A 23,833-nucleotide genomic window follows, 5' to 3' on the forward strand; every position below is an offset into this window, starting at 1 on the left:
GATATTTTCAAAATCCATGCCTTCAATTTGTTGTTCTTCATGATAGTTGCTCGTCAACGTTACTCATATTGCCTAATTATATCCTGGCAATGGCATGAACATCTCTACAAACCACATTACATATGCGAGCGAGTGCTTCTCAAAGGCATTTTTTATTTCATTTCCAAGCATAGAGTAATAAGGCCAATAAGGGTACCAAAAACGGTTAGATTGTTTATTTTTTACCTTTATATCATCACATTTTCATATGAAATTTGATCAATTTTAAATTTATCAAATTCATTATTTTTCTGGCTCGTCAAAATGCAAGGATAAAAAGATAAATTACAGAAGTTATATTAAAAAAACCTGACCTCTAAAGTTGTGTAAAATAAATAAAAAATGGCTATAAAAAATCTGCAATGAGAAAAGAAAATAAGAAATATGATTCCATTTATCACGACTCATATCATAACACAAGGATAAAATTTGTACTGTCTGAAATTCCATGGTCAGATTATGATGAAATTTCATCCTTTGAACTAAAAAAACAGAGCTGAAGAATACATTCAGAACAGTGAAAAACAAAGGCTTCACTTTGTAAATCATGGTACAAATTCACAAAACTTGTTTGTGTAAGCTTAGAATAAACTCTAGCACTAAAAAACTACAGACAAAAGTTCCTCCCCATAATTAATTTTGTCTTCATAATCAACTGTAGAGTGATTTCAAACATGCATTCACAGAGTTCAGCATCATCCCTGAATCACCATCCATATTTTGCTTGTGTTTCAGCTTTGGTAAGCATGCCCTTTGCCCGCCGCTCGGCCAGTTTCATTTCATTTTGCTTCATATCAAAGTACAATGAACCAATTTGATGCTTCCTCTTATGCAGCTTTGTGGGCTTTCCTTTTGCCGACGAGACAGGCTACAGAAGAAAAAGTTAATAAATACAACATAACAATAGAAACATACCTTTATAGGGAGTAGATAGAAAGTTACAAGTGTGTAATTTTGATCATAGCTAATATTATCTTCAAATTTTGTGTGTAATTTTTGGTAGGGATAGTTACAGCAGAAGATAAAGCTCCCATATATCAGTATAGAAACAGTCCAATAATATTATCCCATGAGCCATTTGACTGACATGTGAAAAATACTCAAGCCGACACCTTTTTGAAAGATTTTCATTCATACCACACATACATCCAAAGTTTCTGCAAACCACAATGTATCATTCCTACACCACCTACCATTTGGAGGCAAAAGGGGAGAGAAAAATTCACTCCCCCCCCCCCCCTCTATCTTCCCATAACATAGAGGTGTGTAGAATCAGGGTACGGAAAAATTAAGTGTAGGAATAACAGTTATGTTGGGCTAATATTGGTTATAGTTTTCAAGGTTGCTATATTTCTAAATTTTTTCTTACACATACTCTTCAAACAAAAAGTCACGTTATCAGTAATTTTCAACACGGTATAGCTGAAGAGGAAGCTCCTCAATCTCCTAAATTTAGTTATGAATTGTTAAAGAAATTTCTAGGACAGCTAATTAAATATATCCAATATTCAAAATTTATAATGCTTTAGAATAATTGATGGACTCAAATATATCCTTTTCATACTCAGCAAAATAAGTTGTATTCCATTTCCTTCTGTCACTTGCCTTAGTGGTGAGAGTGTGAGACAGAGATGAACACAAAGACTTCCTGCACCACTCTGCTTCCTAGCAGATGCTGAAGGTTCCTCTCTAAACAGCTCAACCATTGTACTTCTCACCGGTCTAATGAAATCTAATCATCCTTCCTCAAATCAAAATTCCTAAGGTCTACCCTTCTTTCTATCACAAAAATATATATACATTAAACTGAGCCAAAATGATCTACCCAACACTCAGCTTCCTCCAGGAATAACTACCGAGGATAAAATACCCTGACTATTTATTTCGAAATCTATTAGCTATGAATTTCCTCTGCAGCTCACAAAAATGCAAGACACTAAATTGAAGCCTTCTATTCTGTGTCCAGAACCACTTCCTTGGGGACCAAAGTAAGCATTATGTGCATCACCTTTACATATCTCCTATGATTGCCTTTGGACTATTGTAGATGGGTATTGTTCATCCTACTTCAGCATGGATCTTATAGCCGTGTTATTTTGTATTTTGTTTATGCTTTTTAATTTCTATTAATTCAAGTTATTTAAGTAAGCTAAAATTAGACATAGTCTAAGATTTAGATGTTTCTTAATGGTTTCTGTGCTATATAGAAAGGGCTTTGGGGCTTTAACAAGGGAGTTTAGATTTTTCTAAGTAAAAATTGAAGTTTTTCAGTTTTCCACTTTTCCTTCTATATTCCCCTAACTGTTTACCAAAAAACCAGCCCTCTACTGAGCTTACCAGATTTCCTCTACTGTTCAAGCATATTTTCCCATAAAATTGAGATTTAATGAGGCTCAAAAATTATTTCAGACATATTTTTGTGAATTCAAAAAATTCCCAACTAAATCAACACTGATATGTGTGCTGTATTAGAAGCAACATTAAACAAACAAAAAACTGAATACCTAGCCACTACAAACCAAGACACACTCGAACACACAAACAGCAGTAGCTTAACCTTGAAATTTAGTTAATCCAATTCAGGTTTCACAAAAACCATGATAGATATGTGCACACCAACAACAACAATCAAGATTTTTCCCACTAGGTGGTCACCATACTCCATCATGATTCATGTCTAAGAAATGACCAATTAACTACAAATCTTACTTAATGGTTTGACCTTTAGTTTTCTTTGGTCTCTCTGTAACTTTAACTATTGAACTATCCTCCGTTTAGCCTACCCTCTCCACACATGTCTAAACACTTACTCTACAATAAGTATGACTCCAGCCTCATCTTATCTTATCTTTTCTTATGTAACCACCCATCCATCTAATATTTTTATCTAAACAATGCTGAGTATACTTTGTTGGCTTGCATTTTCAGTTCCATAATCCATATCCTGTGGTCAAATGTTTCTTCAAAATGTTACTCCTCTATCACATTTTCTATGGTTTACATCTCCTCTTTATTTCCCCATCATTTTGAATTATGCACCAAGATATATGTAAATCGATAATTAAGAAAATCAAAGGCTAAATAATAAAAAACACAAGTAAACAATACCATGTAAGAGGGTCCAAAAGCTATCCCAGTGATCTTAGCTTGATCCTCTCTTGGCCGATTCTTCATAAGCTCATCTTGCTTCACCTCAATCACTTCCGTGGGAATCTCATTCCTCCGTCTCTTGCTAGGAAATATCACCGTAGTATCACTAACCCCAGATGCCTCCGGCGGCACGGAGCGATCAATCCAGTTACTTTCATACTGTCCTTGTCCTTGATCCCCATAGGCAGCATAATTTGCATAGGCATCATCACCACCATTATTTCCATAAACAGCTCCAGCCTCTGGCTCAGTACCCCAACTGTAATTGCCATAGCTATCATACTGTTCAGTGCCATACTGGTAATTCTCATAACCAGCAGCATTTTGATCAACGCTCTCTTCTCCTGCAGAACTTGACGCCGGCAGCTCCGGTACCGGTGCGGGTACCGGTGCCGGTGCTGGTGCTGGTGCATCGGTTTCGATGATGGATCTCCGGCCAGAACCGGAACTCGATTGAACACCGAGAGTGGCGGTGTTCCTGGGTGCAGGAATGGTGGACAAGAATGATTTCACCGACGGTGCTTGAGTGGACGACTCCAATTTTCTTCTTCTGTTTCGCTCTTCTTGTTCTTCTTCATCAACTTCGTCATCGTCGTCGTCGTCGAGATCGGTGGGGTTAGGTAGAGGGATAATTGGGGGTCTGAATTGGACAACCCTTTTGGGTTGTTGTTCCTGGAATTGGGATTTAGGTTTAGGGATTTCGGTTGAAGAAGGTTGTTTGGGTGGAGGAAGAGATTGAAAGAGAGAAGATGATGATGATGATGATGATTTGGGAGGAGGAAGAGTGGAGAAGAAGGAAGAAGAAGGAGAAGACGACGTCGTTGTGGTTTTTGTGGATTGGGTTGGTTTGTGTGGTTGTTGATCTTGTTCTTCGTCTGAAGAGGCGTAGTTTGCTAGCAGAGAATCCATGGCTACCAAGAGCAAAACAAGATAACGATGATGACACCACCCAAGCCCTAGCTATACGCTTTGTCTTAACCAGGATACCAGATGCTCTGTGATGAATGATTCATTTTGATTTTGACGACAATGCTTCATATTCTTAATTGAGTTTTTTTTTTTAATACAACAATTGAGCTTTATTTTATTTTTAAAATTTTTAAAAAATTGATATGAATTTTGTAAACCCCAAGCTTTATTACAATTTGCAATACTTACATAAAAATCGGTATATTCATTTATCAATAAATTTCATAAATATTTTAAAACTCAACATAAAAAATATTTAGGTACCTCATGTTTATAATATGTTTCTTCGCATTAGCAAATTCATTTGGTATTGATTTCTTCCTCGCTCTTTTATACTGTATTTAGGAGGCAAGGTTACCTTTTTTTTCCGCTCAAATGATTCTTCCATCATCCAAGTGTTGTCTTGTTGGGGAGGTTATTAAGCTTAGTTTTGATGCATTTGTCTCTCTTTTGAGCTTGACTAGTTTTGATTTTGTTGCTAAAGATGAGCATGGTGAGGTGGAATTAGCAGCGGCCCAGCGACGATGTTGTCACCGGTAGAGGTTTTTGTCTTTGGCTATCGTGGAGGCTCTTAGCCTATGGTAGTGTTGACTGTTGAGTATGACTCATAGGCAGTATCATTGGAGCAATGGGTCGGGGTCTGCGTAGCAGACCATGCCTATATAAGCTTGTAATTCTGTAACCCTAATTATTGTATTCAAAAGAGAATCAATAAATAGAACTATAACTGCTCTATAGTCGCAGAGGTACGCAATTTGGCTGAACTGCGTGAACAAAGCTTTCGTGTGTTTCTCTTTACTCTTAATCTGTATTCGTGTTGCTGTTCTAACAGGTAGGCTCTTTTATGACTTAAGAGCTTTGCATTAGGAGAGTGTGCTGTGAGCAAATTATCTTCAATTGGTTGAGATCCAAAAGCGCCGCCATTCTACACGTAGTTCGTATTTTACGTCTATTGTTTGTGACCGTAATGGTTTATTTTCTTGCTTTGATATTTTTTTAGTTTTTGTTTATTCCTCATTTTAATATTTGTTTAGTTGATTTCTTTTTTATTGAACAATGTTGTTTGGATTGATGAACCCATTGAGCTCTCTTCTCTTATTGTGTTTGATCACTTTGATGTATTGACCGTTATGTCCGGTTCTTCTTTATGAATGGAGTACATTTTTAAAAGAATAGAACTCAATAAAAGACAATTAGCAAAAATAAAAAAGAACTCAATAAAAGACCATTTTTTGTTATTCTTAAACAAAAAACAGAAAGAACTATTAAATCAAATCAAACTAATCAATTGGACTCATGCAATGACTCAATACTTCGACTCTTAAGCAAGTGATTGACAATCCTAAATTCAACCATTATGAATAGAAAAAACTCATTCCTCATCCTCTATCACATTGCGAATCTCATGGCCGGTTGGTATACCTTTAAAAAAAAAAGGTCCATCAAACTTTTTTAGGAAAATAACATTTTCCTAAAAAACACCTCAAACACGGTGCAAGCTGGTTTGCTAGTTACTTCCAAAGGCTACTAAACTTGCAGGCAGGATCGAAGAAGTGTCCCTCCCACCACAACATGTTCCCGCCGAGGCTCTAATTTGAGGTTTCATTCTCGAAGCCAGAGAGGATGCGCATTTTCCGACACTGCTTCCGGCGACTTGGCCTTACTCTCCACTCTTCATCCACTCTCCATCCAAACACTCCCCTATTCTCCACTCTCAATTATCCCTATGCAGGTGATTTTATTTTTGTTCTATCAAATTGTGTATGAATTGGTAAACAGTTCGAAACTATACACGTAAGATTTGCATGGTTATTTCAATGTATTCATGTTTCTGCACCTGTTTGAATCTCATTCCAGTTAGTATATTTACAGGAACTGCCACTGAATGTAGAGAATTGACCTGGCAAGAAAAACCAGAACAGCTAGCTCCAAATGCATACCCTCTTCATATTATGCGTGAACTCAACTCTCAATTGCAGCAACTAGTGAAACAGGGCCAACTTCGTGAAGCGAGGGAGATGTTTGATAAAATGCCTCACAGAGATGAGGTTTCATGGACCAATTTAATAAAGGGATATGTCAATGCCTCGGACTCCAATGAAGCGTTGAACTTGTTCTCAAGTATGTGGACCCATCATCCTGGAGTTCAAAAAGATCAATTCGTGGTTAGTGTAGCGCTCAAGGCTTGCGCACGTGGCATGAATGTGTGTTTTGGAGAATTGTTGCATGGCTTTTCAGTGAAATCTTGTTTGGTAAACTCAGTATTTGTCAGCAGTGCCCTGGTCGACATGTATATGAAAGTAGGCAAAATAGGACAAGGTTGTAGAGTCTTTGAAGGAATGGCAATAAGAAATGTAGTATCATGGACTGCCGTCATTGTGGGGCTTGTACAGGCTGGATATAGTATGGAGGGATTATCGTACTTCTCTGAAATGTGGAGATCAAAAGTTGACTATGATTCATACACATTTGCCATTGCACTAAAAGCATCTGCCGATTCAAGTTCGTTACATGATGGGAAGGCCATACACGCACAAACAATAAAACAAGGGTTCAATGAAAGCATGTTCATTATTAATAGCCTTGCTACCATGTATAGTAAATGTGGGAAACCAGACTATGTCATTCAGTTTTTTGAAAAAATGAGGGAGCCAGATGTAGTTTCATGGACAAACCTTATAACAACTTATGAACAGAGGGGTGAAGAGGAAAGTGCAGTGGGAGCGTTTAAAAGAATGAGGAAATCTGATGTCAATCCTAATGAATACACTTTTGCAGCTGTAATTACTGCCTGTGCAAATCTTGCTATCATTGAGTGGGGGGAGCAGATACATGGCCATGTATTGCGTCTAGGTTTTGTAGATTACTTGTCGGTGGCAAATTCCTTGATTAAGTTTTATTCAAATTGTGGGCTATTAGCGCCAGCTTCGGTAGTGTTTCATGGGTTGACTGGAAAAGATATTATTTCTTGGAGTACTATAATTTCTGTTTATTCTCAAGCGGGACATGCAAAAGAAGTTTTCAACTATCTTTCATGGATGAGAAGGGAAGGGCCGAAACCAAATGAATTTGCTCTTTCTAGTGTGCTAAGTGTTTGTGGGAGCATGGCACTTCTTGAGCAAGGGAAGCAGGTGCATGCTCATGTCCTGTGCATGGGCGTAGATCATGAAGCAAGGGTTCATAGTTCTCTAATTAGTATGTACTCAAAATGTGGAAGTCTACATGAGGCTTCAAAAATCTTTGATGAGATAAAAAACAATGATACTGTATCATGGTCAGCAATGATTAATGGGTATGCCGAACATGGCTATAGCCAAGAGGCCATTAGTTTGTTTGAAAATTTTTGCAGTGTTGGTTTAGTGCCAGACTCTGTAACGTTCATTGAGGTTTTGACAGCTTGTAGCCATGTTGGATTGGTTGATCTTGGTTTCTACTACTTTAAGTTAATGACTAATGAGTACCGGATCAGTCCATCAAAAGAGCACTATGGTTGCATGATTGATCTTCTATGCAGAGCAGGGCGTTTGAGTGAAGCTGAGCATATGATTCAAAGCATGCCATTCCATAGTGATGATGTTATCTGGTCTACCTTACTAAGAGCGTGCAGGGTTCATGGGGATGTTGAGCGTGGAAGATGGACAGCAGAACAGATACTTCGCCTGGATCCGAATTCTGCTGGAACTCATATCACTCTGGCTAACATATATTCTGCCAGGGGGAGATGGAGGGAAGCTGCACATATAAGGATGTTAATGAAGTCAAAGGGAGTCATAAAGGAGCCAGGGTGGTCTTCGGTTAATGTAAATGATCAATTAAATGCATTTTTTTCTGGGGATCAGTCTCATCCACAAAGTGAACATATCACAGACGCTTTGGAATTAATAGGTGCAAGTATAGGACATGCTAGGATGGAGACAGGTTTTCTTCTAGAAGATGTTGAAGATTAGCAGAAGACTATATTCTAACTCACTATGGCAGTGCTTGGGCAAAGTTATTTTTATATGAGTTTCCATGGTACATATATTTCAAATGATTATTTGGAACTGGTTTCCTAACTCTTATAATTTGAAAACATCTAGCTTGATATGGGTTCTCTTGAACTGAGCTAGACATCATTCAGAAGGCTGCAATTTTTTTTTGATGAAACAAATGAATATACACATCGTTTCCATTGATGCAAAATCTCTAGAGTCTAGACCACTCAAATGAATTTTATTGTTGAATATGTTGTATAGCTAAGTTAGAATTTATTGAAATATTTTTTCTTCTGAATTTATTGTACTAGAGATGAGGGTTTTTTCCCCCTCTTTCTTCTGCACGCCCTCTTCAACCATATGTGAGATCAGTTCTCTATGAAATGTTCCATTATCTTGGTGGCATCTGTTCTATGTATTTATTTCAAGTGGCTTCCTTCTAAAGTTAAGTAGTATTTTCCATTGTTAAGCATGATTTTGTATTTTTCTGCTATATTTTGCCAACAATCATGCATGTGTCTGGCAATTACTGATTATTTTTTCTGACTATGCAGAAAGGTCGTGCAAATGCAGTTATTTTTTTGTTGGTATTGTTATCTGTTTAGCTGGTCATTATGAATGTTACAGATGAGTCTGATAATATCTACAGACTCTGGGCTAAAGACAATCTCTTTGGAGGATGGTTCAGTAGATAGTTAATCAATGGGCTAAAGACTCCAGTTTTTGGGATTGCAGTCTCTGAATATAGCTGCAACCAGCTGATGCTGTGATAAATTATCTTGCTGTCACCATGTAGAAGGATGCTTCCTCACCGTGTAGGGGGAGATGTTGAATAAAATAAAAGCAGCCAGCGAGCAGAAATTTACTATGTATCAACAATGCGGTCAAATATGTTTGATATATGGCACATGGGGTGGTAAGGACCATTATGTAGCTCGACGTGATGCTTTGTAGAATATGACAAACAAGACAGTGTTGCCCAGTAGTCAATCAAAAGATTCCAATGCTGTGAAGGGACGTAGCAAGAATCGAAGTGGAAAAACAGAAATGATTGATTTAAGAACACTTCTGGTCCTTTGTCAACTAGCTGTTGCCGCAGATGACTATAGGAATGCACATGAGTTGCTAAAGAAAATCAGGCATCACTTAAATGCTTTTGCGGATGGAAATCAGAGGTTGGCTCATATCTTTGCAGATGGTCTTGAGGGGCAATTGGCTGGCTCCGGAAGCCAAATATGTAAAGGACTTGTTAGCAAAAGAACATTAGCTGCTGATATTCTAAAAGCCTATAATCTATTCCTTCCTGCGTGCCCTTTTAGGAAAATTCCAATTTTATCTCGTGTCACAATAAGGATAACATCTTCAGCACATTCGATGACATTCCATGTTATAGATGCTGGTATCCTTTATGTTTTTTAGTGCCATTGATCATTAGTAGTTTGTAGTTTGAGGTTGTAATCCAAATATAATCAATTATAATGAAGGGCATGTAATAAGAATATCCTTTGATTGCTATTGCTGATTCTGTGGCATCTACCTTGATCCTTCTGCTGGTTTACTTAACTGGAGATGTTGTGTAATTCATCTTGTAAACAGAATCAGTAAGCCTTTAGTTTTCTGGACTTCAACGAATATTTACTATGGACACTTGCTGTTAAGCACACCAAGTTATTGAAACTAATTATTTTGAACTCTATTTTAAATTGATTTTAGCTCAGTTTTTAAAACTAGAAAAACTGTTTTGAGTTTTGACTATCGTTTTTAGTTTAAAAACCCGTAATACCCTCACTATCTATTTCAACACCATTGCAACCATTATGAGACAACTTGCACAGCCTCCGCTAGCATTCGGTATCACTGGTCAACAACCTTTACCTCCATTGTTGCCATTGCCAATTATTGTCCCCATCTGACACCCTTCATTGTTATTGTTTTCATCATCGGATACCCTTCGGCGCATCCATCACACGCTACTTGGTCTCAATCAGATCTATTGCTTGACATCTGATACCTTGACATTGCCAGTTATTCTCCACCATCATTGCCGCTGCCACCATTGAGAGTCCTCCATAACTACTACCATTGACACCTTCATCATCACCACTATTTTGCACTTTCTATTGTCAGTTTGAACATTGCATTTACACTTTGTTTGTTTACACATGAATTGTGCAAAGAGAAAATCCACATGTATAGGTAGGGAAGAGAGATAGGCACCAACTGCATTTGGTTTCATAGTGGAGAAAAGGAGAAGAGAGGAAGCATGTGGAACAGAACTTGTTTTGTAGTCTTCTCATAATATATGAGAAGAGAACCGATAAAGTGAGCCTTTTTGTTTTTCTCACTTGTAACAATTTCAAACTTCGAACGATTTATTTATTACTGATTTTTAATATTTAATAATTAAGCTAAACATGTCATTTTATATGAAGAGAAAAAGGAGAATCTACCCATTTTTTGTTCTCTTTCTTCTTTATTTCTATTTACCAATTTTTTTTTGTGTTTGCTGTGGTACCTTAACCCAGATCAAGGAACGGTACCTAAAATGATGTGTATCAATGACATACATGTTTTGATTGAATCATACATACTCTAAATGATGTGTACCAAGAAAAAACATGCTCTAAATTTTAAATGTTAAATATTTTTATCATTATTTGCAAAGTAATCCTCCAGACAGTCCCCAACCTTTCTTCTTCCTTGCATTGCAAAAAATTTGTTTCAAAACAGAGGTGTCGGGCACCATCGTTCACCGGTTACGATCTTCAGATGTTGTCCTCTCTATTATCAATAAACCTTGACGGCTAAAACCATATTTCACATAACAAAAATCTACTAAATCACTCATTGCGGGTATCATACCCAAAATAATTTTTGGGTACCACAGAATTCACCTTTTTTTTTATAAAAACTACTTTTTTCTTACTATTTTCTCTCTACTTATCTTCTCACTTACTCTACTCATTATCTGTTCTAAACCAAACAAAATATTAATGTGGAATTTATGTTAGAAAGACCAAACTTTTTAGAAAAATATTAGATGAACTCATGAATTTCAGGGACATATGAGTTAGTGACGATTTTTAACTGCCACTAAGGTTAGCAACATCTAAAAACCATCACTAACGCATATGTTTTTTTATATCCACTTAAATCTTTATGTACACACATAATCACCTAATTTTTAAGGCGGATGCCATTAACACAATGAGCATTGATGCACTCATGTGGCATTAGTAATGGTAATTGTTTCGGAAATGATACTCAGGTATATAAATAGTGCAGACGCCCATTTTTATCTCTCAACATATCCCTTTTGTCATTACATCTATTACGTATCTTTTCTTGTCTTCCTTTCTCATATTAAATGTTTCTTGTCTTCCTTTCTCATATTAAATGTTTCTTGACACTATGTAGATGTATCATTTTCCCACTTCCTTAAACATAGAAAACAACAATGAAAAAATGCTTAGGTGGGAAGCTGAAAGAAAGAATCATCATGCAAAGTGCATGAACAAGGTGAGGTGGCCTTTTTTTTCGGAGGAAGGGCTACGTGTGTTGATGGCTTTCAAACAAATGCATGTGAGGGAGAGCCTCGCCCCACTCTTCAACCGTGAAAACTCATGCCTTTTAGCTACCAAGACACCACTTTCACAATTCATTCTTGCACTCGCCAGCTCTAGAGAATGAAAATGTGAGAGGAGAAGATTTTGAGAACTTTGCATGCTTATGTTAGAGTTTGATTTTGGTTTCAAGCTGCAAGGCAAAAGTGAAGCTTGCAAGAAGAGCAAACCAATGAGCTAGGTTCATAATTAATAAGGTATGTTTGGTGTGGTTGTAGCTAGATAAAGGAGGGGAAAGTCTCAGGTTGGAAAATTTGTCAGCATTTTTAAGATGATAAAATGTCTTCATATAAATTGCTCAAGCTATATACCCAAGATATATAACCCTCCAGTTTGTCAATTTTATGTGATGATGATTTCTGCATATAAATGATCACTCTGCATGTTTTGTTTCCTGTTCTACACTTAAGGATGGAAAAGCTTCAAAATGTAGGATTGCATGTGCCATGTTTGTATGCAATTCACCTTGTATGTGGCTGTTTTTCTTGGTGATGCTAAATTAAGGGACTAACTACATGTTTGGATGCAAAGCAAAGAGTACTTATTGGAGCTTATTTATTGCAATTTCTAGCAAAATATCATGATTTATCGTGTCATCAATAATTGCATTGTGAATGTAGATCTAACTTCTGTTCCTGAATACCATACCAATTTCGTGATGGAATATGCAAAATCTGATGCTTACATACATAATACATTGATACGTATATGGAAGACATAATGAGTTGCTTTCTGTGTTTAGCCGTGTTTAAATTGTACACATGGTTATGGAAGGCAATCAAATAGCTCAATTTACAAAAGAGGTGCATGTTTCTTGTGTCCGGTGAACCTCCATTTTGTGCTGATGCAGCTAGCATATTCTACACTTGAATGATGAAACTTGTTACCAACAAATCATGACACACTTGATAGATAGCGGATAGGGTCCTTTAAGCATGCTGACAATGGTTCGAATCTCGACCTGACCGTGTATATGAAAAATGATTTATTGGGAGAGTCAAAACTCGTTTCGATGATCTTTATCTCTCAAAAGAGATTCTGACTTTTGTCTCAGAACACCCTTTGTGCACAAAGGAAATATTGTATTTCTGTAAAACAAAAACGAAAAATCGGATTTGATTCTTTTATTCAGTCAAACAAAAGGAAAGAAAAACTTGACCAATTAAATTAGCAGCCACTTTCGTTGAGAAGTAAAACTGAAATTGTGATTATCATTGTACAAGTTTCAATGGTGATTGTATTTCAAAATTAAACGTTATTGAAGAAATTAAGTTCATATTATTATATTCATTTTCAAAGATCCTGCTACAGAAGCAACCTTTTATCTTAACAAACACACTTTTGCAACTTTACACCTCTTGATCCTCCATTCCGCCTGGTCTTTCTCTTGCTTCCTTCAATTCATCTACATTACTTTCATAGCATTTCTTCTTCATACTCTCTTCGCAAGCCATACGCATCATTGATTGTTTCCTTTCTGGTAATTAACTAATAGCTTCAGGTGTTCTTTCATCCAGTGCATTTTGTTTTTTCTGTCATTGTTCTGAATCCTTCAGCTTTATATTTTCAATGAACCATGGCTTCATGATCATTGAAACACATCTGACATTAATATGTTGTAATGTTTTGCTTTGAAATTCTCAAAATTCACTAGCATGGAACAAATTTTGCAATCAAGTACCATAACATAGCTATGTTTTTCACAAATGCACCCCCTTTTTTTTGCAAAAGCCCTGAAGTTCTAAAAATTGAGAATCAAAATGAATTCCCATATAAATTTTAGTAGGTTCAAGTTGTAATGAAACTTAGTGTAGGTTTGGATGAACTCAAAGCCGATCCACATTTAAGTCGATTAGGCAAAATCTTACTTCTCTGTTTGGTATATGTAGGCGCAAACGAAGAACCAAACAGGCACTAAGTTTGTTCACTCTTCTTTGTCCAAGGTTCTCTTGTTGAAATGGAGTATGCTGACTGCTTCAAACAGCAGGCTAAGAGAACAAAATATGATTGCCTTCTTTTTGGTAAGTTTTGTAATCAGGACATTTTTCAAGTAACAAATTGAAAAAATTCATATTCGAGTATGTTATATAACCATTGAGATTGTTCTACAGATTTAGATGATACTTTGTATCCCCTCAGTTCTGGTCTTGCAAAAGCATGTCACCAAAATATTAAAGGTAAGCAACTATGTCATACTTGTGCCACAATATTCACAGTAATTAATGTCTTTTGTAATTGCTGCTTTTTTGGGTATTGACATGAGTGATATCATTAATCTTAGATTACATGGTGGAGAAGCTTGGCATAGAACCAAAGAAAACTGATGAATTGACCAACCTCCTTTACAATAACTATGGAACTACTATTGCTGGCCTAAGGGTCTGATTAATTACCTTGTATTCCTTATTATTTCTAGCTAAATATGGTTTAGATATTAAGTTCTGAAAATGCTGATAACTTTTGTAATTTGTTTTTCATTTTCTATTCAGGCAATTGGATATGACTTTGACTATGATGAATATCACAGGTTCACTTTTTTATTTTTTTCCCCATCACATTCTTAATTATGTTTTTAATCATGTGCATGGTTTTAAATCAAGGTCCGCCATTGTGATTTCGGCCGTAATGTCAAGGTTTTGGAGGTTTCCGAAACCGCAATGCGACCGTGATTACGGCCGGGAAAAACATTTGTTCACAATTTTTCGCAATACGAAGGACCGCAAGGAAACCTGAGTGTGACCGATACCGCGACCACAATTCAAAACCTTGCTCATGTGTTTATTCTGAAATGGTGATAATGATTTTTGAATTTCTGCTTGCAGTTTTATTCATGGGAAATTACCTTATGAGAATTTGAAACCAGACCTGGTTCTGAGGAACTTGTTGCTAAGCCTCCCCTATAGGAAACATGTAAGTTGTTTATAACCAAAATGGGAATGCATTTCTTTATAAACATGTAAGAGTGGGTTTGTTTTCCAATTGAAAGCACGCTCAACTGGCATATTCGACTCTGCAGTTTTTTCAACTGACCAAAGTTGTTGGATCGAGAAAAACCACATTCACATGCAGCTGTCCAATGGATAAACAAATACACTAAGTCTTACTTTTCATTTAATAAGTACCATTTTTGAAACTTCACCAATAGCTTACTTCTCTTGTTTTCTGTCAATAGATCTTCACAAATGCAGACAAAGTCCATGCAATTAAGGTACTCTGCAGGCTTGGATTAGAAGATTGCTTCGAAGGAATCACATGCTTTGAGACCCTTAATCCAATTCACAAGAGCATTGCTCTGGATGATGAAGAGAATAACATTGTGTTTGTTGGTTCAAATGGTGCAAGCTGCTCTAAAATCTTTGACATCATAGAGCACTTTGCTCAGCCTGATCCTAGTGCAGACTTGCCAAACACACCAATTATATCCAAGCCTTCACAGAAAGCCATTGAATTGGCTCTCAAGATAGCCAACCTTAACCCACACAGAACCGTAACAAAATCTCCCTTTGTGACTTCTATAGTCAAAATTTGTTACCTTCTCCAATATTTTTTTTCAATTTGCTTACATTTTTTATTTTGTTTCACTATTGTACTTTCAGTTGTTCTTTGAGGACAGTGTCCGCAACATTCAAGCTGGAAAGCGCACGGGTCTTCACACTGTGCTGGTAAGTGTGTGTTTGGATACTAGATCATGTGAATGGATTTTCATCTCAATTCATAAGAAGAATTTTGTCCAGTAGTTTCTGATTGTCACATTGTGCAGGTTGGTACATCCCAGAGAGTGAAAGGTGCAGATTATGCCTTGGAAAGCATTCACAACCTAAGTGAGGCACTGCCTGAACTATGGGAGGTTGGGATGAAATCAGAAGTTGCATGCCCTGAGAAGCCTGCTGTGGAGACAACAGTCACTGCTTGAGACCATGAAAGGAAGCACTTCTAATCACTGTAAAATAGAATAAAAAGGATAAAGCCGACCTGGATTCCCCAACTCCTTCAGATGTAGTAACAATAATTGATGTTGATATTTTGTTCAGTTTATAAAAAACTCACTATGTAAAATAAATTGTCCTTTTCTGTCTTTCTTTACAAAGAATGCATATGATATGACTAGCTAGTTAATTAGAAACTAAAACAAGATCATGTATGAGAAGTGAATGTCCAATATCTTGAATTGTGATCTTACAATTAAAACTATGATAGGTCAAAAGAACCTAGTGGAAAATATTAGTTTTGAGGCGGGGCACAACAAATCAAATTGTTTGTGAGTAGTGATGCTTTCACAAATTGATGCAAATTGTATACTCGGATTCACTTCATGCATGTTTAAATACACATGGTGAAAAATGACAATGAATTAAAATTATGGCAAGACAAAAATAGTTTCTCTTAATTTTTGTGATTGTTCACCCATCACCGTAATTTCATCGTAATTTTCACCGTGTACTCAATTTTTCACTGTATATCGGAATCGGAACATGTATATATAATTATATATAGTGTTTAAATATCTAAACTTTCACTAAATATCTAAACTTTGAAGGTACATATACAATTTACAACCATTATCATTTTTTATTTCTACTGCTTGGGGTCATGTCAAATTTAGACACTACTGGCCATAAAAAGTATAAAAATAGAAGTTATATAATGTGACAAAAAATAAATAAAAAGAAAATTTAAGTGGAAAAATGTTTAAAAATCAAAATCTAAGAAAAAAAATTAGCATGACAAAATGCGGCGTTAAAGAGAGGGTGTTTATCTTAACCTCTGACCACATCACAACACAACAGAACAGTATTCACCTGGTTTGTTCCAAAATCCTCCGACATTCATTGCTCGCATTCCTCATGTTAAGGTTACACTTGTGTTCTCATTTCACACCGACAATGTAGCAAGCACCATTCATTCATTCTCATTCTATTTATACTCCATTTCTCACCACTCACTCTCCTTTTCTTCCTCACGTTCTTCCCTTCCAATTTCTTCTTCCTTTCTGCCTTCATCCTTTGATTCAAGACAATGGGGAAGAAATCTTATTCTTCATCCTCCACATGGCGTGGATGGCGCTACGTTCAACCTCGCTACTACATCAAGAGGCCTAAACGACTCGCATTGATCATCATCGTTTGCATCGCTCTCACATGGCTTGTCTATGATCGCCAGTTACTCAACAAGGAGCACCAGGTTGGTTTTTCTTCGTTTATTGGTCTAATTGCACCCCACATGATACTCTGATCTGGTTATCATATTTCCCATTTTTTTCTGTTTCAGGAGGATATTTTGAGATTACAAGAAGAGGTTACACGCTTGCAGAATACAGTAAGATCTGCAGAGTTTCAATTTTTTGCTCTTTTAGTTGCATTTTGGCTTAGTTTGGGTTGTTTGAAATGGATTTGCAGCTGGAAGAGATAAAGGGCCAGATGAAAGGCTCTGAAGCAGAAAGTTTACAAAATGATGAAAAAATGAATGATTTGACCAATGTTGTTTCGGTTGAGGATGATCCTATTAGCATACATCGAAGAGAGAAAGTCAAAGATGCTATGCTTCATGCATGGACGGCTTATGAAAAGTATGCATGGGGCATGGATGAACTTAAGGTTTTCCACTATATATAATATTTGTTTTGTTGTTTTTCTTCATCTACTGCTTGATGGGATGGTTTTTATGTATGTTGCTTGCATTGATTCTCCCATGCTTTTAAGGTATTTGAGTTATCTTATGTTTTACCAGAGGGAAGTTAGTGACTGAACAAGTTGATCAACTAGCCCCGCATTGTGCGTCATTAGGCTAAATTTGATAATATGCATGATTATATTCATACCATTTGTATATTTTGTCTTCAGCCTGAAAGTAAAGACCGAAAAATAATTTTTGAAACCATAACAAGCTTCTATTTCCTATATGCTAGCTATAGTTCAAAGTTTGGACTTTGGAATGGTGTTTCCCCTTGTAACTAAGTATTTGCTATCTTTCATTCATATTCTGTCTCTTCAATTCCCTCCTTGATAAATTCTGAGTTACGCAACTAATTACCTTGCTATTCCTCTCACAGCCACAATCGATGAACGGTGTTGACAGTTTTGGTGGTCTAGGAGCAACTTTAGTAGATTCACTTGACACGCTATTTATAATGGGGCTTGATTCCCAGTTCAGAAGAGCTAGCGAGTGAGTTGTCTTCTATTTTAATGTAGTTGATAATGGTGCTATCCTGCTTATATATGTGTGCTTCAAACTATGTGTGTATGTTATTGCTTTCTTTTTACTTTATTTTTCAACTCTGCTATGGTTTGAATTGAGGAATCAAAAAGAAGAAAGGATTTCCCTCATTTACTGTGTTTTGGGTGATATTTCATAAGCACTCTTCTTGTGTGCATATGGATAGGTGAATGTTAATATACTGTTTTTATTATTTCATGATTTAGTTTCTGTATTGTAAGATTGGTTATATTCGAAGCAGTTAATATGATATATATTGCAGGTGGATTGCAGAATCATTGCATTTTAACAAGAACATTGAAGTTAGTGTGTTCGAGACAACCATAAGGTTGAATTAGAAGGTTCAATCTTATTTTTATTTAAGTGCTTTCTCCACTCAGCTGATAATTGCTGCTACTTTGCGGATTGCAGCATACTTTGCTTTCTAGTCTATTTTCTCTCATCTGTGTATTATTTTGGTTCTATTCAGAGTTTTGGGCGGACTTCTTAGTGCTTATGATCTCTCTGGGGACAAAGTCTTCCTTGAAAAGGCTAGGGATATTGCAGATAAGCTGTTGCCTGCTTGGGATACACCTTCAGGAATCCCCTACAACAGAATTAACTTGGAAAATGGCAATACAAATAATCCTAGGTGGACACGGGTATGTTCGTTTCTCTGGATACTGTTTGCAATAGTTGCTAGGGCTATTGATAGAACCACCCTGAAATCTGATATTATTTCTCACAAATCCCTAATTCCCAAATTGGGAACTAGAGCAGAATACAAGAGAGAGTCCACACCCTCTAGAGAGTCCACACCCTCTTCCTAATCCCAATACCCAAATGATACAAAAGATACCCCTAACTCTCTAATGTCTGTTATTTATAGGCTACATGCCTCAATAACATTCTAACTAACTCACTAAGTATAACTAACTAACTAACTAACCCCTAACCTTGAGTTCCTATTAGCTATAAATAGAGACTGAAGAGGATTCGGATTGCTGTAGAGAATAGTATTCCTTTCTATGTTTTCTTGTAAATGGTTATCTGGTTTTATTTGATTAGTAAAAATCAGCGCACCTTGCATCTGTTTATCACAGTAGTGCATAACTTGAGTAGTGAAAAAGAAAAGTAGGAACAGCTTCCTAGCATTGCCTGTCTTATGTTCTTGATTAAATATTCTCTGTTACTAGGGAAACAGTATTCTTGCAGATTCTGGTTCAGAGCAGCTTGAATTTATTGCTCTCTCTCAAAGAACAAATGACCCCAAATACCAGCAAAGGGTAATAAATATCTTGCTGCTTTTTATGTGTTCCTTTTTTTCTTTTTTCTTTTTTTCCCGTTTAGAGCAACCAATAATTTTCAACTTTGTAGGTCTCTCTTCCTTTGAGGTGAACTGGTTTTAAGTATTCTTTTTCCCCATCTCTAAGCACACTGATTTTGAGTGTAGTGATTTTGTGCGAGAGTAGAAGTTTATTCTTTATATCAGTTTTGACATATGACCCTTCTGATATTTCAGGCTGAGAAGGTCATCAAACAGTTTCGTAAAATTTTTCCTGAAGATGGGTTGCTTCCCATATATATTGATCCAAAAACTGGAACTAAACCAAGTGGAGCTATTACGTTTGGTGCTATGGGTGATAGGTGATGACACTGATAATATCTTAATCTTATAACATCATTGTTGCGTGATCTTACAATTGTTGGTCATTTAGGTTAAGTTGGTTGACTATATCTTCAGATAAAATTCAGGTGCAAGTTGAAGCCAAATTCTTTTGAACTCTTTTATGAGAGCCTTATTTAGAAAATACAGATGGGTTGTTGACCTGAAATGATGAATGGAACAGTATGATTAGTTGAATTTTATAGATAGTCTTTAGTGACCTAAACAAGTCCATATTCATGTGTTATGATTACCACAGATATGGAATTATTGATGTTTATGGGTTGAAAGGGAGGATGGTGATTTATAATAATTTTTATGTTTGTTGTAGTGATGGGTCACCTATGATTGGAGATGTTTTCATGCATGTGCATAAACTTCACATATTTTAAAGGAAGAACGTTGGTGCATAATGCCAGAATAGCTGCTCAACTCAACTAAGTGTTGTCTTCTGTTAATTGTTAGTAATAGCGGCACAATATGTTTAAAGTAAATTTCAACTGGCATGTTTGACCTTCGCTGGGTTATTGACTGCTTGGTATTTTTCATTCACCTCATCCTTTGCATAAAAAGGCTGCCATTTTATGTGCTGCAGCTTCTATGAGTATCTACTCAAGGCCTGGGTACAAGGGAACAAGACTGAAACAGTAAAATTTTACAGGTGATGAACTTGAAATGTCAACTATCCTTTGAAATAGCAAATATATAGTCTTTGTTTGGTAAGAAGTTACCGATCCAGCTTTCCTGTGTAACAAGCCATGCTCTTTGCTCTGCCTCTCCCTGATGCAATATGTGCACATTTTCTTGCCATAACTTTTCTAAGAAGCCATAGTGTGGATTATCATAGATTCTGTACCCAAAATTGCAAACTTGAGACTAGTTTTATAATGAACAGAAAGTTAATTTTGCTATTTTCTGATCTCTCCACAATGTATATTTCACAAAACACCTGACCTGTGACTAACATGCAATCAATTTCTATTTGGTCTGATGCTACAATAATCTGACACACCCTTTTTTTTAGTACCTTCTGGTTAATATGGAAGTTCAGCTTTGAAATATGTCTGCATCTGGATCTGTGTATATTTAAATGTGTGAGAAAATTGTGTGTTCAGGGAGATGTGGGAGACATCAATGAAAGGTCTTGAGAGCTTGATTAGGAAGTCAACACCGTCATCTTTTGTGTACATAACTGAGAAGCTTGGAAATGGACTCTTTGACAAGGTGCTATTTGAAAAGGATTTTATTCAATCTAAGATGATTATATCATGAAAAGAATCTCAGATCTTGTCTCTCTTTCAGATGGATGAATTAGCATGTTTTGTTCCCGGGATGCTGGCTTTGGGATCTTCCAGGGAAGGTGACAAATATATGTCTCTAGCAGAGGAGGTATTACTTTAGAACTATTTGTGTTATCTTGTAATTTCTTACTATAAAACTTTTTTCAAATTGTTCATGCTATGGTAACCTCATTGTCATGGAGAAAAGAAAAGAAAGAAATATGCGTGATATTGAATAAAGTAAGCCCTTTGAAAAGAGAATGGCTTCTGAAAGGCATAGTCACTGCAATTCCTGGATTTTGCCAAGTGACCTGGCATTTTGTTCAAGAATTATAATACCAAAGGCTCAAGTTTTCTAAAAGCTTTAGCTGCTAGGTTGAGGCATAGGACTTTCTGTCACCAAATTCTGAATTAATCTTCATATATACTACTTATGATATTTTATCTGTGATTTATCGTTGACTGATGGCTTATCCAAAAATCAAGCTGAAACTTAATCCAGTTCTTAGAAATTTTGGTTGTGGGCTGCACAGTTGTTCTATTATCAATCAGAAGTTAATTAGAGGGAATTGCCCCTAGGAATTGCACCCATCATTCAGACCAGAGTAAAGAACTAGATTCCATCCTGTAGCCCAAAACACACTGCATTTGAAATATTAGATATAATTAAATATTATGTAATTAATTTTTTCCCAAAGAAGAAAATGTTTTAATTAGTAGCACTAATTTGTGCAAGAAATTTCCATTTTCTCTTCAAACTTATACTGAATTTCATTGATCCTGTTGTTCAGCTTGCATGGACTTGTTACAATTTCTACCAATCAACGCCAACTAAATTGGCAGGGGAGAACTATTACTTTCGCAAGGATGAGGTTTGGATCTTTAGTTCCCATATTGTTCTCCTGATCCCCTAAGATACTATATGTGCTAAGGTAAATAAAATTGTAGGATATGACTGTTGGTACCTCGTGGAATATCCTAAGACCTGAAACAATTGAGTCACTGTTTTACCTCTGGAGATTCACTGGAAACAAGACTTACCAAGAATGGGGTTGGAATATTTTCCAAGCATTTGAAAAGAACTCTCGGACTGAGACAGGATATGTTGGACTCAAAGATGTAAAAATTCTTAAAACCTTTTTCACTGTCTTCTCCAATATGATTTGCTCTCTTAGCCCTGAATGAAATTGCTGCATGCATTTGTCAAGTGCTCATGTTCTGTTGCAAACTTGTTTGAAAAATATACAATTGCGTTGCCAAAAAGTTCTAATAATAATCTTCATGAAACAAAAACCCTGCAGATTGTATCAAGAATTCATAGATTCCTTTTTTTTCTCTCTTTCTTTCTTTATGAGGAAAGTTTTCTTATGCATTATAAGTAATATGATTCTATAAAAAGGATTTGCATGTTTCTAACTTGTGTTCAACATAACATAACTAAGCTATGGCTGAACAGTTGGGGTAACTGTGTGATGGCGGTTACAATTGGAAAAGAATTGGTGGCAGAACTTCTTAATTGCAATTATGATTAGAAAATAACTAGGGGAAATTTTTTATTAGGATTATATGTGATAATAGGGGGTGTACTGTAGATTATATATGGGATGTTATACAGTATTGTGGAGAGTACTCTCTGTAATACACTTTGGTCTCTGGGACAGCTAATGTATTTCAATTTATCTTTGGTGCTCTATTGTAGGTGACCACAGGTGCAAAAGATAACATGATGCAGAGCTTCTTCCTCGCAGAAACACTCAAGTACCTCTATCTCTTGTTTTCACCTTCATCTCTCATCTCTCTTGATGAATGGGTGTTCAATACAGAGGCCCACCCTTTAAGAATTGTTACTAGAAATGCTCATGAAGAGGAATCGAGTGTAGACCAAGAAGAGAAATTTCCACATCATTTACATGGCAGAAAGGAAGGTCGAATAGATTACAAGTAGTTATTGGTTGTGGCTTTAGGATTATACTAAGCAAACCCTGAAAATATGTTTGAGTTCCCTACTCTCCACTTAGATCCAGGTGCTGTGTGCAGCCTTTGCTACTGTCTTATTGGTCCAGCATTCTGAATAATGATGCATAGAGGACAACTTGTCCTGGTTTATCAACCTACAATTGGGTTGTCGTTCACCTCCAATATCAGGTTATGTGGTTAGGTGGTAAAGAATAGTAGGAAGCTTTCTTTCTTTCTGTAGTAGTAGGATAAATGTGGGTGTAAAGGCCTATGTAGAGATAGAAGCCACTCTACTTAAGTTTTTATCAATTTTTGCCAAGGTGTAAATTCTTGTGTGTCAATTGATTGACCATATGATGGGAATGTTGTGCAACTTTGAGATGTAATGTATACTTTACCTGACAACTTAAGTTTTTGGCATAGTTACTGCATGACAACGGGTTAATCAATTTTAAATTTTTTAGATTTTGTGGCTCTTCCTATTCGACAATGGGCGCGGTTGAGTTCTGAACTGTTAAACTTCCTGATATTGCTGCTCTAGATATGTAACTTCTGAGTAGCACATTGACTAAGACCCATGCAATGTGCAAGCGAATACAATTGAGATAATTGCGGAGAAGTCATCCAGGGTTTTGAAAATTTGGGTTATTTATTGGTTGTAATACAGGTAGTGAGTTATTTATTTTTATTGATTGATAAGTTGGAACAGATTGGAATTGAGAGTGATTGGGTTGTCAATTACATGTCTTGTTCAGGAACATAGTTGGAAAAAATGCTTGGTGCAGTAGAATTTCTTCATAAGGTGGGCTAGTCTGAGAGAGATAGATATGCACGATTCACTAAGGGCAAAACTATTATTATTCCTCTTACCTATTCTCACCATCAGCAAATACCTGACCTTTAAAAATACCCTCAACTTTTGTAACGTTACTTAGTGATTTTAGATTCTAGAACACAAAATTGCCAATTTGGTTCCTGAGTCTA

The 23,833-nt window shown here is 36.3% G+C and overlaps 4 protein-coding genes across 8 annotated transcripts; 3 read left to right on the forward strand and 1 right to left on the reverse strand.

Moving 5' to 3' along the window:
• Nucleotides 1-410: 410 nt before the first annotated feature.
• On the reverse strand, nt 411-4,230 carry LOC130711672 (uncharacterized). The gene is made up of 2 exons (XM_057561382.1): nt 3,148-4,230; nt 411-907 (listed from the first exon to the last, which is right to left on the reverse strand). Exons 1-2 carry the CDS (start codon nt 4,096-4,098, stop codon nt 746-748), a joined length of 1,113 nt encoding a protein of 370 aa, XP_057417365.1. The 5' UTR covers nt 4,099-4,230; the 3' UTR covers nt 411-745.
• A 1,269-nt stretch (nt 4,231-5,499) lies between these two features.
• Nucleotides 5,500-9,631, forward strand: LOC130715158 (putative pentatricopeptide repeat-containing protein At3g47840). Of its 3 annotated transcripts, none has more exons than XR_009011562.1 (3): nt 5,500-5,890; nt 6,031-8,576; nt 8,687-9,631. XR_009011562.1 is itself a non-coding variant. In XM_057565221.1 (2 exons), exons 1-2 carry the CDS (start codon nt 5,782-5,784, stop codon nt 8,103-8,105), a joined length of 2,184 nt encoding a protein of 727 aa, XP_057421204.1. In that variant the 5' UTR covers nt 5,500-5,781; the 3' UTR covers nt 8,106-9,631. The 3 variants fall into 3 exon arrangements, 1 of the variants encoding a protein (XP_057421204.1); XR_009011563.1 differs by having other exon boundaries at nt 6,031-8,172; XM_057565221.1 differs by having other exon boundaries at nt 6,031-9,631.
• Nucleotides 9,632-11,654: 2,023 nt separating this feature from the next.
• On the forward strand, nt 11,655-15,830 carry LOC130712687 (uncharacterized). Of its 3 annotated transcripts, none has more exons than XM_057562507.1 (9): nt 11,655-11,952; nt 13,645-13,776; nt 13,867-13,932; nt 14,037-14,134; nt 14,245-14,282; nt 14,578-14,665; nt 14,928-15,242; nt 15,352-15,417; nt 15,516-15,830. In XM_057562507.1, the coding sequence occupies exons 2-9, from the start codon at nt 13,713-13,715 to the stop codon at nt 15,666-15,668; spliced, it is 888 nt and encodes a 295-aa protein (XP_057418490.1). In that variant the 5' UTR covers nt 11,655-11,952; nt 13,645-13,712; the 3' UTR covers nt 15,669-15,830. The 3 variants fall into 3 exon arrangements, with proteins under 3 accessions (XP_057418490.1, XP_057418489.1, XP_057418491.1); XM_057562506.1 differs by lacking the exon at nt 11,655-11,952 and adding an exon at nt 13,094-13,235; XM_057562508.1 differs by lacking the exon at nt 11,655-11,952 and adding an exon at nt 13,111-13,235 and having other exon boundaries at nt 13,699-13,776.
• Nucleotides 15,831-16,456: 626 nt separating this feature from the next.
• On the forward strand, nt 16,457-23,286 carry LOC130715612 (mannosyl-oligosaccharide 1,2-alpha-mannosidase MNS1-like). Its single transcript, XM_057565731.1, has 14 exons — nt 16,457-16,936; nt 17,024-17,071; nt 17,152-17,349; nt 17,805-17,917; nt 18,231-18,296; nt 18,438-18,609; nt 19,144-19,233; nt 19,470-19,594; nt 20,209-20,274; nt 20,729-20,837; nt 20,916-21,002; nt 21,685-21,765; nt 21,842-22,012; nt 22,593-23,286. The coding sequence occupies exons 1-14, from the start codon at nt 16,772-16,774 to the stop codon at nt 22,836-22,838; spliced, it is 1,737 nt and encodes a 578-aa protein (XP_057421714.1). The 5' UTR covers nt 16,457-16,771; the 3' UTR covers nt 22,839-23,286.
• Nucleotides 23,287-23,833: the final 547 nt, after the last annotated feature.

Source organism: Lotus japonicus, chromosome 4, assembly GCF_012489685.1.
Source record: "Lotus japonicus ecotype B-129 chromosome 4, LjGifu_v1.2".
NCBI lineage: Eukaryota > Viridiplantae > Streptophyta > Magnoliopsida > Fabales > Fabaceae > Lotus > Lotus japonicus.

Excerpts from the sequence above, each read along its gene's own strand:
- LOC130711672 (XM_057561382.1), bottom strand. The coding sequence starts at position 4,098 with ATGGATTCTCTGCTAGCAAACTACGCCTCTTCAGACGAAGAACAAGAT. Across the intron at positions 908-3,147 it reads CTTTTGGACCCTCTTACATG|CCTGTCTCGTCGGCAAAAGG; the intron begins GTATTGTTTACT and ends TTTCTTCTGTAG.
- LOC130715158 (XM_057565221.1), top strand. The coding sequence starts at position 5,782 with ATGCGCATTTTCCGACACTGCTTCCGGCGACTTGGCCTTACTCTCCAC. Across the intron at positions 5,891-6,030 it reads TCTCAATTATCCCTATGCAG|GAACTGCCACTGAATGTAGA; the intron begins GTGATTTTATTT and ends GTATATTTACAG.
- LOC130712687 (XM_057562507.1), top strand. The coding sequence starts at position 13,713 with ATGGAGTATGCTGACTGCTTCAAACAGCAGGCTAAGAGAACAAAATAT. Across the intron at positions 14,135-14,244 it reads CTACTATTGCTGGCCTAAGG|GCAATTGGATATGACTTTGA; the intron begins GTCTGATTAATT and ends TTTTCTATTCAG. Across the intron at positions 14,283-14,577 it reads GACTATGATGAATATCACAG|TTTTATTCATGGGAAATTAC; the intron begins GTTCACTTTTTT and ends TTCTGCTTGCAG.
- LOC130715612 (XM_057565731.1), top strand. The coding sequence starts at position 16,772 with ATGGGGAAGAAATCTTATTCTTCATCCTCCACATGGCGTGGATGGCGC. Across the intron at positions 17,072-17,151 it reads TTACACGCTTGCAGAATACA|CTGGAAGAGATAAAGGGCCA; the intron begins GTAAGATCTGCA and ends ATGGATTTGCAG. Across the intron at positions 21,766-21,841 it reads ATTACTTTCGCAAGGATGAG|GATATGACTGTTGGTACCTC; the intron begins GTTTGGATCTTT and ends ATAAAATTGTAG.